Genomic DNA, 17,656 nt, shown 5'->3' with positions numbered 1-17,656 from the left:
GAGATTTGCTGCCGCTTATAACAGTGATAGAAAGGTTACTTTTAACTCATTGAATCTATTTTCTCCGGTAACAGTGCCATAAATGACATGTAGGGAAGCCAGCTCGTGTGTTATGTTCATGTCTTCATCAACGCCTCTAATGAACACAAGCAGTTGAGAGGTGGAACAACTGTCCAGCGACTCATCGATTGCAATTGAAAAAAATGGCGAAACTTGCTTGCATTTTTCGCTATTTGAGTCACAATATTTTCACCAATGTCTGCAACATGGCGAGCAAAGGCATTTGCACCCGAAACTACATTTTTAAATTGTTTTGAATTTTCTGGGCAAAGTTCCTCAGCCACCTCCAACAAACATTTTTTTCCGTGGACAAAAAGATTCCCGCGGGCCGGACGAGAAGACCTCGCGGGCCGTTTGGAGACCCCTGGCTTAGATAATACTGAAAGAGCCACCTAATATGACTAACGTGTATAAATTCGTTTTTTTTGCTAAATCCCCAACAGTTAACATTTTTTTTTTGTCCTATCTTGGAATACTAGCAGCGTATTTTCATTAGCATTTATTTACCTATTATTTTTAGTTTCATTTCACACATGCATACAAATATATGTATATATATATATATATATATATATATATATATATATATATATATATATATATATATATATATATATATATATATATATATGTTTATAGAGAATCTAGGCCTACCAGGTTTTGCATTAATCCGTTTTAAAATGAGTTTCTTTTTCATATATTTATCTGGCAATATCCCATCAACATATAAACAAACATGGCAGGCGAAAGGCATGGCAAAACTCTTTTCATCAGAAATTTACCATACTCTACAACAAATGAAAAGCTTGAAAAAGTATTTTCTGAAATTGGGCCTATCAAGTCGTCATTTGTCGTTAGCGATAAAGGTTTGTTTTTATAAATATTCATTTAATTTGGCCTATCCGAGATATCGAGATCTAGATTCTAGTAGGAATGTTGGGATATTTTTCCTAATTACCATAGAATGATAAAATGTACACAGATTAATCCTATAATATACCCCATTGATAAAAATACCAAATTTATTATTCTAGGCCTAATAGTTTTTTTTATATGAATTTTTAAAGTTATGTATTAAACCTGTTATATATCACTGTAACATCGGATTTAATTGTGTGATTGGCTTTAGGCTTGCATACCACTGCTGCTATTCGAGATATAATTATAAAACTTTGCACATTAGTGCTAGAGAGTGTGGGAAATAGAAATATGAAAGTAAAATCAAAATTTGATGAAGGATAATTAGAACTAATCAAGTCAAATTAAAGTGAGGGGTGCTGTTCTATATAGGTCAATATGCAGACTGAAAGTCTATGTTTTTTTTTTAATATTAAAATTGAAACTTTGCTAGAGGGTGGGGGCAATAGAAATATAGAAAAAAATTATATTAAGTATGACTGCATATAATTAAAAAGTCCTATGAAAGGGTGTTGCACCCTTTTATAGTAATTATAGTGACTGCAACGGACGTATGTCCAGAATGTTACTATAATAGATAGGATACATTTTGGTTATTGATACTGAAGCATGTAATAAGAAGAATGCTGAAAAATAAAACTAGGGATGGTGTGTTAAAGCACTCAACTACTAACATGCAAGTCTTAAGCTCAGATCTCAGACGAGTCTGTCTGTGCAGCGTGCAGCATCCACCAAGCTCAGATGAGTACCTGACCCAAGGGAAAGTAAAGATAGCTTGGCAGAGAGCTAACCACACCATCACTTCATGTGCATGGGTCAAGAAACAGATAAACTCTACTTCAGCTGCTTTATGGATGATGGATTGACAGGTCCAAAAGGGAAACTACTTTAATATACTAGGGCCTTTATAAGACCCTATTGATATTTTGGTACAACTAAATTACTAATCAATAGAAAAACCTTAAATTATTGTAAAAGTTTATTAAGCTAAGTGTTAATTTGTATCAAATCAGAAGTTACAGCTTCCCTGTCTATCTGCTTATATGAATATATATATTGGCAACATGCAGTGATTTAAATCCGTATTGTTTGTTGTTATTTGTTTTTTGTTACTTTTTATTATTAAATGTAAAAATTGTATCCTAAATTATTATGAATAATAATTATCATGCCTTTTTCATGTCATTCTAAATTCACTGCCTTATTAATTAGTACCCCCCCCCCATGTCAATTGCTGCACCTTTTGTTAATTATTTACTAATGTTATAGGCCTAAGCATAATTATTACAAATAATTAAATAAGTTTATCACCAAGCTTCTTTACTTATCATAACCAATAATAGGCCCAGACTTACTTTATCAATCGATACATATAGTATATAGCATTAGTTATACTAAGAAATAGGTCTATAACTTATTTATAGTATAAAGTATAATAATAATAGTATATTAAAGGCTATTTATTAGTATTAGCCTTAAATCTAAGTAAGTAGGTATGTGTGAAATGCTTAACACTATTTAATGTAAGCCTAAGCTTCTTGCCTGTCGGTTTTAATAGACAACTTGATCAACGTATTTTATCTAGTTTTAACAATGCCACCCACAATTTAAATTCTTTCCAACTTCGAAAACTACGTCATTGGCATTAGTGCGCGTATTTTATCGATAATAGGTAATGCGGTGCTAAACCGACGCCATGGCGTTGTCAAGGCCGAAGCGCTAGCTCGGGGATTTGACATGTATGATAACTCGTAAGCAGAAGTAGTAAGTGCCATAAAACCGTTATTATAATAATATTTGTTTATTTAATGGACACTTACAACTAATGGCAAGACACTTATAAAGGGTTTAATACGTAAACTTATTTAAAATGTGACAGCACCGTACGGGACATGTTCGCGAGATAAACTCATTAGAATCGTGCGATCGATTTCGGCTTAAAGATTGTCATAATGGCGGTAATTTTCTAATTGAAACATATAATACGACTACACTAGAATATCTATATCGAATATTTCTAAAAACTCGATTCCAACAGTGAGATTCGGCATTCTTCGGAAAAGGGCGAGTTTTTATAAAGACTGCATCGAAAAGTCCGGATGTTGAATACCGAATCGAAACAGCGGAAGTCGGAATGCCTAATTCTAGACTAGATCTAGATTTTTTTTCTAGATCTAGAGTAGACTCTCTAGTAGAGATACTCACTAATTTTAAATTTCGTTATTTTTCGATTTAAACATTACCAATGGAAACTAGATATCAATCTCTAATCAATCAAATACTTAATTTGTTGAAAATAAACTCATTTGGAGCTTAATTACTGATTTTGGTATACCATTCGAATCGTCCTTAGCGGATTTCATAGTGTCAGCCGCCAACCAATCAAACGCGCGCTTTCTCCGCGTTTTGGTTGGCGGCTGACGTCACGGTGACGTCACGCGACGCGTTTTTGGAGCTAAAAAGGGCCGAAAAAGCCATTTTTTCTACGTGTAGTTCGGATTTTTTTAGGTTTTTTAAAATGGGCCCGAAAATGACACTTTTTAAAACTGGACTTAGCCATTTTTTCAAACAAATTTTTCGAAAAAAGGCCGTTTTGGGTGATTTTTGGATGTAAACAATGGCCTAGGTCAACACGTGTCAAACCACGTGAAGGCACCCAATCGACGATTTCGGTCACGCATGAGTGGTTTTCATACGTTCTCGTGAACTAAATACCAGTTTCTTGACAACAAAATGGAAAACGACAATTTCGTGAAAATAACGACCCTAGAGGAATGGCTCTTGAAGATTATTAAATCGGTGTGTTGGCTCTATGTATTGATTCTAAAGTTGTCTATAATTGACTAGTAGGGCATGCTGAAACAACGGCCTGAGGGCGCCGTGTAGTGTGTAGTTTCGCTAAATGTAAATTAATCAGCCCAGCCGCAGATCAATCGCAAACTGTTAAAATGGTTGGATGTGAAAAGATTCTACTTACAAATTACTTCTGAATAATCACATCACACAAAATAATCCCAAAAAAAGCACAAAATAAAATCCTTTAGAAAAGTATCACCATAAAATTTGAAAACCACTGTTTGTCAACCTTAACGAGCCATCTTTGGCTCGATCTAGAGGTCATTCTTTAGCCTACACATGTGTCTTGTCAACCAATTTAGTTTCTGATGGTACACGACATTTAGATAAATATAATATAACAAACTAACTGAATTCCAACATTATATCCATCTAATCCAATATTGAAACAGAATTTGAAGCACAATGATCTAACGAATAAATCCAACTCTATGCGAGTGTCGCAGCTTTAGTCCTGGATACAAGCATAGTGTGTAGTCGTGTTGTGAGTAAATTTGCACGAGATACAACACCGACCTAGACCTTCCTGATGTGTATGGCCCCAAAGTGCTGCGAGTAGGGGAGGGCAATTGAACACCAGAATAGTTTTTTTTTTCAATAGTTAGGTCATCAGTAGTTCACGCGGTTCACCAGTTCACGCATCCTAACGGGGTTGAAAGTGTAACTTTAAATTGAACTAGGTGAGAGGAGGAGGGTGAGGTCATTAGAACAACGGAGCTATATTTCTAGTAGAAGAATACGGGGAAATCATAGCTTGAAGTTTGAAGCCGGCATTTCATTCTTTTCCATTGTTATTGAGTACAGCCCTTTACGACTAGGCTACTCATTATGAAATCTAAAAATGTAGTTGTGCTACCATGCAAAAGTAGCCTAATAGGTCTTGTTTATTTAAATGCAGATCCCGTTAGCCTAAAAATATTTGGATACACATTTTAGTTATATCGTAATGATTAATGTTATAATACAATTACAATGCATATATTCTGACAGTCCATCAAGTTTTTTGCACAATCCATAACTTGTATTTCAAATTTATAATGAGCGGGATGCACTCGATGTTTTAAGTGCTACATTTGGTAGCTGTTACTTTGTGCATGACAGCATCCCAATAGTTCACTGTAAATATAAACTGCGCTCGACGAGATTCCCATCGCCAAGCAATCGTATGATAGACCCAGCAAGCATCACTCGTTAAAATCGACATCATGGATATACCAGTCCTTGATTTTCATTACAGCCTTTAAACGCCTAGTTCTTGGTTTTAAAAAAAAAAGTGTCTCTCCCCCCCCCCCTCCCCGCTTGCGCCGACGTCATCATAGGCCATTACCTTGTTGCGATTTTTTTAAACGGATATAACACACACCCCTCTCCCCCTCACAGCAAACGCCAACAACGTCACAGAAGGCCCAAGGCCAATAACACGAAACACGGTGGATTTTTTCTTCAATGAGTATATACCCTACCCACCCGCCGCCTTACAACATACCGCATGTCTCTACGAACGGGGTTAAAAGTTTAACTTTGAGTTCAAGAAGGGGAGAGGGTGGTATTGAAACAACGAAGCTGTTTCTTTATAGTACAAATACATAGTTTAAAAAATTATACTTACCGTAACTTACCTACTGCTATAGCATCATACATAATTTTAGAAATTAGCAAATAAATTAATTAATTAACTAATTAATTAAGTCTAATGATAATGAAGGGAGATAGTTTATTTTGGTTAAGGCACGACACACAACACTGTGCGTGCCTGGTATGTGGCCTGACCTGCTGAAAGGAGATTGTTTATATTATTGTTTTGAGTTTATATTTAACTCAATGCAACAAGCCCGCCGGTTGGTTGAGGCCACGACGGGGGGACGTTCTGACCGGGATTCAAAGGGACGACTCGAAATATCATCCCTGATTTTTATTAATTGGCCACTCCAAGCATTGCAAGCCAAATAATCCGTGACAACCAGATCGCCATTACTTTTCTGAAGAGACGAACTCTGCAGGGTTGACCTTGCAGCTGATTTGATTTTAGCAGAATATGCACAGTACATTTGATTTTATTACCACATTTCTATTCGTATGGACACTGTCTTCGTCAGAATAAAAAATCACATAATGGAATTAGATCTAGATCTAGAATTTTTAAATATTTTTGTTTAATTTTTTTTAAATGGAAGGGTGTTTAAAAAGGAAAACTAAATTCAAATTAATGAACAACATGTTCAAGAATATATAGTATAGATCTAATCTTTTTAAAGATATTCAATCCCATGCCATGCATGTTTTATTAACTAGTGTAAGTGTTTTAGCAATGCTTAATTAGGGCAATTCATAAAATATAGCGATGTCATTGTAAAATTAATCTAACCCCTTCTCTCACTTCACTTGGGACAGGTGTGTTATTTACAAAGTTTTGTCTATGCTCAGTTTAAAATGTAAAGATTTGTAAGTATTTGATTTATTTTAAAAAACACTGCAATAGCATTCAAATTCATCAAGTTAGCGAGAAATACATTCTAAACAGCGTCACGGGCAGTGCGCGTGACAGACATCTCGCTCCCTTAGTTTTGTCAACCAGAAAAGTTAGCCTATCAAATACAATTAATTAGGCCTATAAAATAAAAAGAGGCCAATCGCATTAAAATGATCGCCTGTGAGCGAAGATATATGCAAATTACAAACATCGCTAGCCCGCCTGCGTTCTTTTGTCAACCAGCGAGAGAAAATTCACAGCACAGTGTGCGCATGCGCTAAATCTAGTCCAAGTACTTTGTTATCCCAAGTTATAGGCCCTAATTAGTATTATAGGTCTAGATTAATATAAAGTTCAAATTAAATGTATTTAATTAAGATGTGTGTCTATTTGATTTTTCAAATGTCAGCGCATAAAAAATTAATCACCCGAGAGCAAGAATTAGGCCTATGCCTATGCATTCCAAACATCGACACAGGCCAAGTGTGACACACGACTCGCTCGCTCGCGCTGGTTTGTCAGCGCGAGAGGCATCGCCCGCCACAACGCCGCCGGCACTGCACACACATGTCCTAGTCCATGCGTACTTGGTTTACTAAGTACTAATTAGTAATGTAAACCTAGACTCAACGCTAAAATCATTTAATTTATCAGGCCTCTAAAATCTTAATAATATATAATAAAATATATAAATATCAGTGGCGTAGCGAGGTCGGGTGTCACCCGGTGCGGCACTTAATGGTGTCACCCCCCCAGAGGCGTAGCGACCCTTCCCGGGGACAAATTTTCGATTAGCACCCCCCCCCTCAAACTTTCGATTTGCATCCCCCCTCAAGTTTTTCTCTGTATATTTATTTTGCTATTTTTTGCCTTGGTGTCACCCCCCCACCCCTAAATGGTGTCACCCGGTGCGGTCCGCACCCCCGCCCCCTCGCTACGCCCCTGATAAATATATTTATATAATATAAACATTACTAAGCCTAATAAATGTATCAACGAAGACCAGTGAAAATAATATTATAATTAACCTAATTAAAATTTATGAAATCAATAAGAATTAAGACAAATTAATTAAGCTATAACAAATTTGAAAACAAATAATTAGGCCTAAATAAGCACACAAAGACCAACGCTCACTACAAATTCCAGGGATCAACACAAAATTTAAAAAAAAAAAAAAACAGATCGTTGTGGTTTAAGGCTAAGGGCTTTTAGAGTCTTAGTATAATCCAAAAGCCAGGTGAAATATCCATAATTAGGCTTAATTAGTCTAATTACGCTAGCAAAATAAGCTGAAAAAGAGTGTCAAGTGAAAAGAATACAATTATATAATATATAAGCAGCGAGAGGATACTACTGTACAGCTTCCGTAACAATAGCGATGACGTCACAATAAAAAATTACGTGCTTTCAGTGACCTTTTTTGGCTGCCGATTTCTTAAAATGGATTCAAAATAATTACAATATTTTTTCACTAAACGATCAATCTAATAATACTCTACCTTACAGTGCCATTTAGACACGTAACAGTCCTTTATTTAAAGTTTTTAAACAACTCAAACTATACCCATGTTTCCGCTTGACCTCCATGGTCGGAAGCAAATTTAAAAAAAAAAAATCTGCCAAAAATAGCTTTGTCATCTTCAGATAGCTTAAAATACGCGAAAAAAACGCCATTTTTCGCGTGATAATTATTTTTAAACTTAATGTTAAGGTGGTCTCTCGAACAAAGCAGTAAAAATTGCCCAATCGTAGGCCCAGGTGAGGTAGCCATGTTCTGGTTAGCAACCAAGGACGCTTTAAAGTTAGTGAGCCTCGCTACTCTCTAGATCTAGATCTAGATTCAGATTCGAGATCGATTGGCATTCTTAACGAACGTAGCTGTAGATCTAGATCTAGGATTCTAGTCCGTAGACTCTTAGAATACTCTTAGATCTAGTCTTCCTAACTTCTTAATTCTAGCCAGTAGTTAGATCTAGTAGTTATCTCGTGATAAATTTTGTGAGTACACCTGCTTGGCATACTCTGGGCGATCTTGGTAAAACACGAAATGGCGAGGCAGAAAAGGTGCGAAAATGGCCTGTTACGTGACAATGCTGTCTCTCATATTACCCCCAACTGGCCGACCAGTTAGGCTTGGAGTGTTGCCAGTGTTGGTAAATTGCGAAATGCCAATGGCTAGGCGTTAAATTGCGAGAAAAAATGTGAGACAGGGGCCTACCTGCGGAATCACGGGTAAATAGTGACTTAGGCCTCAGGCTTAAATTTTATTAAATAATAGATCTACACCCCTAACTAAAATGCATTTGATTCAGCAATAGATTTTCATTAGGCCTATAAGGGGGTCGGCATGGTCGAGTCGGTAAAGCTCATGGTTGCTAAACCAAAAAGTCTCAAGTTTGAACCCTCTGCCAGATGAGGCTCGTTAGCTGGGGACAGCCACTCTTCCAGGAGAGACAACTCCAAAATCAAACAACTGCTGCCTTGTAGTTTGTTCTTGGTTAAACAAAGGCTACGGAAGCAAATCCAAAAAGAAAAGCAGGCTGAAATCGGAGTCAATGGCCTCAATAGCGCATAACCAGTTGACATGTATTCTAAATTGTGATGGAGGCGTGGTCGAGTCGGCAAAAGCTCATGGTTGATAAATTCGAAATAGACTCGAGTTCAACCCTCTGGCAGATAAGGCTCGATCCCTTCCAACACTACAAATTAAGAACGAAGAAGAAGATTAGGCTTATATAAAATAGTAAACATTGTTTTAACTTAACATCACAACATGAGCCTACTATCTCATGGTCACACTTTTTTCTAAGAACTCATCAGGTATTAAATAATCTGAAAGTATTATATTACTAATTTACTTGTGTCATCTAATGTAATATCACTGAGCTATAATGCACATGAAGGTTCTTTGCTCAAAGTAAGTGCCTGAATTAGCAATATTACTAAAAGGATTTTTGTCATGTAGTCTTAATCACAATAAATCAATAATTTAAATTAACTAGGTAAATACTTTCATAAAGCGTGGCATAGTTGTGTGTGCAAGACTACTAACCCACAAGACTAGAGTTTAGATCCAGACTAGCGTCCACAGGGCATTCCTGAGCCCTCCCAGCTCTGGTATTTGGGAAATTATTAGTAAAGGCAGCTTGGCATAGAATAGACAGAATCCCTTTACATAAATAATACAGAGATCATATAAGCAGGTTCAAAATGCTGGCATATACAAACTAGATTTGAAGCATTCTGTATAATATCATATTTTGAATTTATTTTTCTAGTTTAGTCAGCTTAAAATTTAGTATTTAATTGTTTTTATATTATTTTTTTAGACTCTGGAAAATGCAGAGGCTTTGGCTATGTCAAGTTTACACTTCTGTAAGTGACCATATATTTGTTTATTTATTTTATTTATTTATTGAGATATTGATAACACACATAGTTACTTGTTGTTTAGAATGTAATTAAATTATTAAGTAAGGCTTTACTTATTTCTTTCTGTTACCCCATACCATTTTAGTAATGAAATGGAGTTTTCTTATTGTACATTAAGGACTGAATAGAAGTTTTTTAAATTGACAAACTTGAATTAACTGGGACTTTGTTGTGATTGTGATTCTGTAAAAAAAAAATTGCTGTTTGATGATGGGGCTCTAAAGTGTATATTTAATTATGTATCTGAATCAGACTTTTTTTATCTGCTTCCACAGTGAAGATGCAGAAAAGGCTCTGCAGACGATAAAAAAAGTGGATGGCAGAAATGTGCAAATAATCTATGCAAACAAAAAGGAAAAGAGTAAGAAGTCATATGTTATAATTAATACTTTAGATCTAGATACTATTATTAAAACCGTCTACTAATTAATATTATAACCTTTCTTTTGATATTAGATTTTTAAAATTTTTCCATTTTAATCAAGAAATATCTGTTTAAAGTTTACCTTTGTTCATTGTGGTAACCCAGAAAAGAAATTTGGGCGCCCAGTTACAGCAGACAGTGAAAAAGAAACAGAAGCTACACAGGAGCAGACACCAGAGAAACAACCAGCTGTTACAAAAACTAAAAAAGTCAAGAAAACCAAAACAGAAGTTCCTGTCAAAGGTGTTAAGCAAGCTCCAAATCCATTGAATGAAGGCAAAAGGGCCAGACTTATTGTTAGGAATTTATCATTTAAGGTTTGGGTTTTTTTAATGTTAATATAATGTAAATCCATTAATAACAGTATTATCAGGAATTTATCATTTAAGGTTGGGGTATTAAAGTAATATAAATGGATATAAAAACATTTTTTTTTAAACCTATCAATTTAGGATGTGGTTTATATGTTAGTTTTAAGACAAGTGTAAATGGGTTGTAGTTTTAACTATTACTTTCTAATATCTGTCTTCCTCTAACTCACAGTGCACTCCAGAAGATTTAAAGAGTGCTTTTGAAAAATGTGGTACTGTAAATGATGTTCATATCCCAAAGAAAGGTAACCATTCACAGTTTCATTTTCAACTTTTGTAGAATAAATTATTTTTCAAACATTATTTCGACAACAGCCATTAAAATGCAGCTATAGATATTGTTGTATTGTTTTTTCAGCTAATGGTCAGAAGTTGGGTTTTGGTTTTGTCCAGTTTGCTAATAAAACTCAGGCAGGAATGGCAGTAAAAGAATTGAATGGAAAGGCTATTTGTGGTGAGGAGTTAATTTTATGTGAACCCCCTTAACAAATTAGATACAATTCAACAACTCTTTATTACAAAATTTAATTTTTTTTTTAAAGTAACAGTTCATTGTTAATATATGGATTAACTTAAACAGTAGAAGTATATTTAAAAATTGATAATTTTACATAAAAAGAATATGTTTTTTTTTCACACAAGGTCGAGTGGTGGCTATAGATTGGACGCTGCCAAAAGACAAGTTTGAAACTCAGAGAGGTGAGAGAAATGACAGATTTTATTTTGTGCTGCTTGAGACAGAAATGCTTTATCTTCTTTAAATGATGTTGTAACCATTTATTTTAATATTTTTTTTATAATTTAAAATATTTTTTTAAAATATTTATTAAAAGCTAATACAAAGAAGTCTTCTGAAGCCAAACTTGATGATGATGAAGACAGTGAAGAAGATGATGATAGTGATGATGAAGAAGAAGACATGGAGATTGAAGTGAAAGAGGAAACTGACATAAAGAAAGAAAACGAGACTGACAGTAAGAAAAAAGCTGTGAATTCCAAGGATAAAAAAAATATTGCTGGCAGTACAGTTGATACTAAAAAAACAGTTGTAGATTCTAAAAGTAAAAACATTCATAATGATGGCACTAAAATCAATACAAAGAATACATCTGTAGATTCTAAGAATAAAAAGATAGTTTCAAGAGATGAGAGTAGTGAAGAAGATGAAAGTGATGATTCCAGTGGTGAAGAGAAGGCTAGTGACAACAGCGCAGATGAGGAAAGTGATGAAGATTCAGAAGATGAAGACAGTGGTATTGAAAATGAGTCAGACAAAAAATCAAAGAAAATAGGTAAGGCTGATGTGATTCACATTATCTTTTTTTCTCTCTCTGTCTACTTATATTTCTTTATTATTTATTATGATTAAATCTTTATCCATAAAATTATTCAACAAATTTTTCTTGGGTCACAATTGTTATTGAAATAATGGTAGCCTGGCAATTGAAGTTTAATAAATTTTCTTCTCAACAGATAGGCCGAGTGATGTTAATGAGGGTCGAACTGTTTTCATCAGGTATTTACTGATTGCTGGCTTTTGTTAGATATCTTTTTCCTGTTGAAAAACCATTAGATTGTGATTTTGGTTAACTGTTTTCTAACAATAAGCTTTAAACAAATAACTATCTTTAGACTCTAGCCGATTGAAGTTGGCTAAAAAATAACAGCATGAATCACTTTGTTGATGTTTTGAATCTAACAGGAACTTGCCATTCAGCACAGTGGATGAAGACTTAGAGGAGTTTTTCTCACAGTTTGGTGTAGTCAATTATGGCAGGATTGTCTTTGACCATGCTACAGGAATTTCTAGAGGTTAGTTAAAGGCTTTTGGCTTGTCATGTGTTTTCTATAAATATTTTGGTGTAGTCAATTTTTGCAGGATTGACTTTGACCAAGCTACAGGAATTTCTAGAGGTTAATAGCTTTTAGCTTGTCATGTTTTATAAAACATAATAGTGTTTAAAGTTACAGACAAGTTTTATATCTTTTAGGTTCTGCTTTTGTTCAGTTCCAGTCCAAAGACAGTGCAGATTCATGTTTAAAAGCTGCTTCAGATCAGGTAAAGTTTGTTTAGTATTTACTAAATTGTTACGTGAAAAAATGTTGGCCGTATTTTTTTCTGTTACATTTCCAAGTGCAGTAACTTATTGTTGTCTTGTCTTTTCAGGATACTGGTCTATCACTGGGTGGCAGACAGATAGTGGTAACGATGGCAGTTAGTCGCCAACAGGCTGGAGACCTTATACAAAACAAAGAGAAGGAAAAAGAGAAGAAGGATTCCAGGAACTTGTACTTGGCTAGAGAAGGAAGTAAGGCAGTGTTTTCATAAGTTCCTTCTTACAGTTTCTGTTTATACATTTAATTATCAATAATAATAATAACTTTTCTTTTTCCAGTGATCCGTGAAGGTACAGAGGCAGCCAAGGATGTGCCAGTAGCTGATCTCATCAAGAGGGCAAAGGTTACTTTTTTCATATAAACATGAGTAAACACATTTTAGACTATTTAAGGAAGATACTAGGTGATATAATATTGCTTTAATCAAAAAACTTTACTGTGTACTTTATCTACAGATAATTGCAGCCAATAGAACTAAGCTGAAAGATCAGAATATTTTTGTCTCCTCCACCCGTCTGTGTGTACACAACCTACCCTCCACAGTCACAGACCAGGCCCTTAGGAAAGTTGTCTACCAGGCAGCACAAGACAAGGCAGCTAAAATCACAGAGGTGAGCGCCAAACTCAGGTTTATTTTGTTTTGACTGGTTCAGTTATACAAAACTAGACATCACAGAGGTGAGTGCCAAACTCAGGTTTATTTTCTTCTGTCCGTTAAAACTAGACATTTGAATCCCAAGTTTAGCAGCCATATCTGTTTTACCTACATCCTTCACCAGTCATTTAGGTATGTGATTTTTGGAAATTGTCACAGTCAGAAAATATTGTCCAATTTGGGTAACAGTGTTCAGGCAGGTGTCTTGGATAAATGTCTGGCACCCACCATTAACAGCCATAAACTCTGTAGAAGAATGTGCTCTAAGATATTCTACATCCCATATCAATATCTTATTTCATGTGTTTTTGTTAAATGTTTATAGTTTGTTTATGTATTTTTTTTCAACTTACATAATTTTAGTACCAAACCTAATTAATTGTATTGTAAAATTTTTAACTAAACTATCATTTAATGGTGGGATTTTATGTTGAATTATGAAAATGTTATTGTTACATTTGCTTGTGTGATTTAAGTGTAGAATTACGAAAATCTTATATTTCCTTGTGTGATTTAAGTGTAGATTTATGAGAATCTTACATTTGCTTGTGTGATTTAAGTGTAGAATTGAGAATCTCACATTTGGTTGTGTGATTTTAGTGTAGAATTATGAGAATCTTACATATGCTTGTCTGGTTTTAGTGTAGAATTATGAGGGACCTGAGCCGTCTGAACAGTCAGGGTGTTGGCAAGTCTAGAGGTTTTGCCTTTTGTTCATTCACACAACACGAGCATGCACTGAAAGCCCTCAGAAACCTCAACAACAATCCTAAAATATTTGGAGACAAAAAGGTGAGCAGTGTACAATCAAGTGTTGGTATTTTACTTATAGTGCACCCATTTTAGTTTAACTATAAAACTTTATTTCATGATAAAAAATTTACTGGTCTTGGAGTAAAGGGAATGAAATTTGTATTTAATTTTTATAAAAAGCTTGATATAGTGTATTTTTCTTGTTTTGCGTTATATATTGATCTTTGAATATTATCAAATAATTTTTTTCATGTTAGAGTTAAGTCAGTTGGAATATAAGAAAATTATAGAATTTGTATTAAAAATTGTTACAACCAGCATAGCATTGCTTATTTCAACAGTGCCAATACACTTAGGATGCCATCAATTAACCAGAAATGTTCTTACATTTCCAGAGACCTATTGTTGAGTTTTCTCTAGAGAATCGTAAAGCTCTGGAGATAAAACAAAAACGTATAGAAAAATCAAATGTAAGCAAAACAGTTTTCTCCTTATATTTAAAAATCAATGATATTTGGTTAAAAGATTCTGTTCACTAAAGAGATAAACTTTTGTTGTAACCAACTTTGGTAGATGTAATAGAGCAGCAGATAGAAGCATCTAGCCAATCAATATCAGACCACCCTGTGATCTGTTCCTGTTGTTTCAGTTCAAATGTCAGCAGAAGGCTTTAGAGATGAAAGCTGCAAACTCCGCCAGCAAGGAAGCTGAGAAGAAGAAGCGAAAAAGGAAACCAAAGCCATGGAAAACAGCACCGCCACTGGATGTATTGAAGGCTCAAGACAAAGTTGCCAGATCTCTTCATCAGGTAACTTCTTTAACACTTGGGTTTTTCAGAGAGAACAGTTCAATTTTTTTATCCTTAATTTTTAAACTATTGTTAAAATATTATTGTATGGCAGGCTATAAAATGAATGCTCTACTTTGTTTTCAAATAACTTTTCAATATGATTCATGATCTAGAATATTATCTTTGCTGCAGCAACCCCAAATCATGTCAATATCTTTACATCTTCATGCAGAACTGGAAACAATATCACCTTTCTGCAGGGGCCTCAAAAAAATATCTTCTTACAAGACTGCTAAATAATGTTAATATCTTTCCACAAGACCCCCCTGATTACAACAAGAGTAATGTTGCTATCTCTCTTTTAGGGCCCCTGATTCTGTCTTCTAGGGCCCCTGATTACAACAAGAGTAATGTTGCCATCTCTCCAGGGCCCCTGATTACAACAAGAGTAATGTTGCCATCTCTCTTTTAGGGCCCCTGATTCTGTCTTCTAGGGCCCCTGATTACAACAAGAGTAATGTTGCCATCTCTCTTTTAGGGCCCCTGATTCTGTCTTCTAGGGCCCCTGATTACAACAAGAGTAATGTTGCCATCTCTCTTTTAGGGCCCCTGATTCTGTCTTCTAGGGCCCCTGATTACAACAAGAGTAATGTTGCCATCTCTCCAGGGCCCCTGATTACAACAAGAGTAATGTTGCCATCTCTCTTTTAGGGCCCCTGATTCTGTCTTCTAGGGCCCCTGACTACAACAAGAGTAATGTTGCCATCTCTCCAGGGCCCCTGATTACAACAAGAGTAATGTTGCCATCTCTCTTTTAGGGCCCCTGATTCTGTCTTTTAGGGCCCCTGATTACAACAAGAGTAATGCTTCCATCTTTCTTTCAGGGCCCCCTTGGTCTCCCCTCCCATTCCGGTCCCAAAATGAGGCACAAGAAAAGGCCAGGCCAGGAAAAATTTGAGAAGAAAAAATTAAAGAAAAACTTTAACAAACAACCCCAAAAGTTTTCACAGAAGGCAGTGAAACAAAAGCCAAAACAAATACAGGTGGGTTGGTCCACATTGATTGATAAAGTTCAAGTTAGTACAGTCTTAATTATAATTAATATTTTAGTTGTACAATTAAAAGTTGAAGCATGAATTACTTTTTTTTCAGAAGCCCAACAAAAAGAGAAAAGACTTTGACAGTTTTGACAAATTAGTTGCCTCCTACAAACAGAAAATCATGTCCGCAACCAGTTCCAAGATGAAATAAAACCTATCTCTAGTGTGATTGTCTTGTTGGTGTTACTTGATATTAACTGGTTTATTTAATGATATGCATTGTGTAAACTATTAAACTAAATTAAACTTTGAATTGTATCGAAACCTTGCTCTCAAGAGAGGTGTGGCCTTCAGTCACTGTGCATGCTCTGCTCTATGACTTAATGACTGTGCTGCTGTGTGTTAACAAATGAGGTGCAATATTTTGAACAATATTATTGTTGATGTCAAATAAACTGATGTACATACTTCTTGTCTTAGTAGCACTTCTTAAATCAATCTTCTTTAGCTAGATGTATAATACTAAATCAATCTTTATTCATTTGATGTATAGTGCTAAATCAATCTTTATTAGCTTAATATACTAAGCTAAATTAATCTTAATTAGCTTGATACATAATGTCAAGACTAGTAGTTTAAAAAGTCAAACTATTTCCCTTTTAAATATATGAGCAAGGGAACTAACTCATCTTAGTATTTACTCCAATGAAAAAAAATATATAGAGTAACTTGGGTATAGTAAACCGAGACACTGTTTTAGTAAAGAGCCAGTTCACGAATTTCTTCTGTTGAAACAGAAAGTGAGCCACGCTTAAAGTCTGATGAAATAATAGATTTATTCATATTTTAAGGTTTCCTATTCTTTATTCAATGTTTGGCGCTGCTCACATTCCTTTAAAGGAGGTCCTGAGCATTCTGGAGGGGGGGGGGGGGGTGTTTTACCGCTGGAAATACATAGTACAGAAGGATTGTTTGCAGACTACAACGATTTCCACTTTCCGAACAATGTGCTATAGATTTGTTTCTCTCCAGTTTGTATCTGCATGGTATTTCAATCTATTGCCGGGGAGGGGTTGGTGTATAGTGGGGCAGTGTAGAAAGATGTTGGTAGATGAGTAAATATGAGTCCTAAGTCATGTCTTGTTTGGCTAAATTAGTTGAAGTCGTTGGTCTGATCCACTAAAGGACCTACACACTTCCCTCACTCAGCACATGTCTGACACGACCCACACACAACCTATATTTGACACGACCCACACCATTAGCACATATTTGACACAACCCACACACTTAGCCTGTGATGTCTGACATAACCCAAACACTGTATATTTGACACGACCCACACAGCCTATGATGCATTACTCGACCCACACAATTAGCATATATTTGACACAACCCACACACTTGGCCTGTGATGTCTGACACAACCCACACAACGATGTGTGACCCGACGTTCATCAAGCTAAAACTGACAGAAGATTGTCGTAACCGAACGTCGGTAACTGTATGCCCATAACGAGGGTAAGAAATAGTACAACCCTTTATACCGAGCCATTGAAAGATGTGATTTTAAGGCACCAATTGCGTTCCCCTTTGCTTTGCTAAGCCTTAAATATTTTTTACACCAGTCTTAACGCTATTTTAAAACCCTTTTTCTTAAAGTCTTTTTTTTAAAATGTGTGCAACAGAGGTTACCCCAGCGCTGGTTCTTTGTTAATTTTTATAGCAAGTGAAATCGGACAAGGGGAGAGAACCGGGCTACCAGC

The 17,656-nt window shown here is 35.4% G+C and overlaps 1 protein-coding gene across 1 annotated transcript; it reads left to right on the top strand.

The window, feature by feature from the left end:
- Positions 1–779: 779 nt before the first annotated feature.
- Positions 780–16,119, top strand: LOC131936995 (RNA-binding protein 28). The gene is made up of 19 exons (XM_059294169.1): positions 780–926; positions 9,637–9,682; positions 10,015–10,100; positions 10,269–10,480; positions 10,707–10,779; positions 10,893–10,988; positions 11,177–11,233; positions 11,368–11,826; positions 12,008–12,050; positions 12,237–12,346; positions 12,526–12,593; positions 12,702–12,843; positions 12,931–12,995; positions 13,108–13,263; positions 13,950–14,099; positions 14,456–14,530; positions 14,710–14,868; positions 15,735–15,893; positions 16,003–16,119. Exons 1-19 carry the CDS (start codon positions 797–799, stop codon positions 16,099–16,101), a joined length of 2,385 nt encoding a protein of 794 aa, XP_059150152.1. The 5' UTR covers positions 780–796; the 3' UTR covers positions 16,102–16,119.
- The last annotated feature ends 1,537 nt before the right edge of the window (positions 16,120–17,656 follow it).

Source organism: Physella acuta, unplaced genomic scaffold, assembly GCF_028476545.2.
Source record: "Physella acuta isolate Inbredline_101_S28 unplaced genomic scaffold, ASM2847654v3 ptg000197l, whole genome shotgun sequence".
Classification (NCBI taxonomy): Eukaryota; Metazoa; Mollusca; class Gastropoda; family Physidae; genus Physella; species Physella acuta.
The sequence above is the reverse complement of the archived record's forward strand: the minus strand, read 5'-3'. Positions and strand labels throughout refer to the sequence as shown.

What these genes read in the sequence shown, in the direction of transcription:
- LOC131936995 (XM_059294169.1), top strand. Translation starts at nt 797, where the DNA reads ATGGCAGGCGAAAGGCATGGCAAAACTCTTTTCATCAGAAATTTACCA. An exon ending in TGTTCATATCCCAAAGAAAG is followed by an intron (nt 10,780 to 10,892) that starts GTAACCATTCAC and finishes TTGTTTTTTCAG; the next exon opens with CTAATGGTCAGAAGTTGGGT. An exon ending in GGTCGAACTGTTTTCATCAG is followed by an intron (nt 12,051 to 12,236) that starts GTATTTACTGAT and finishes TGAATCTAACAG; the next exon opens with GAACTTGCCATTCAGCACAG.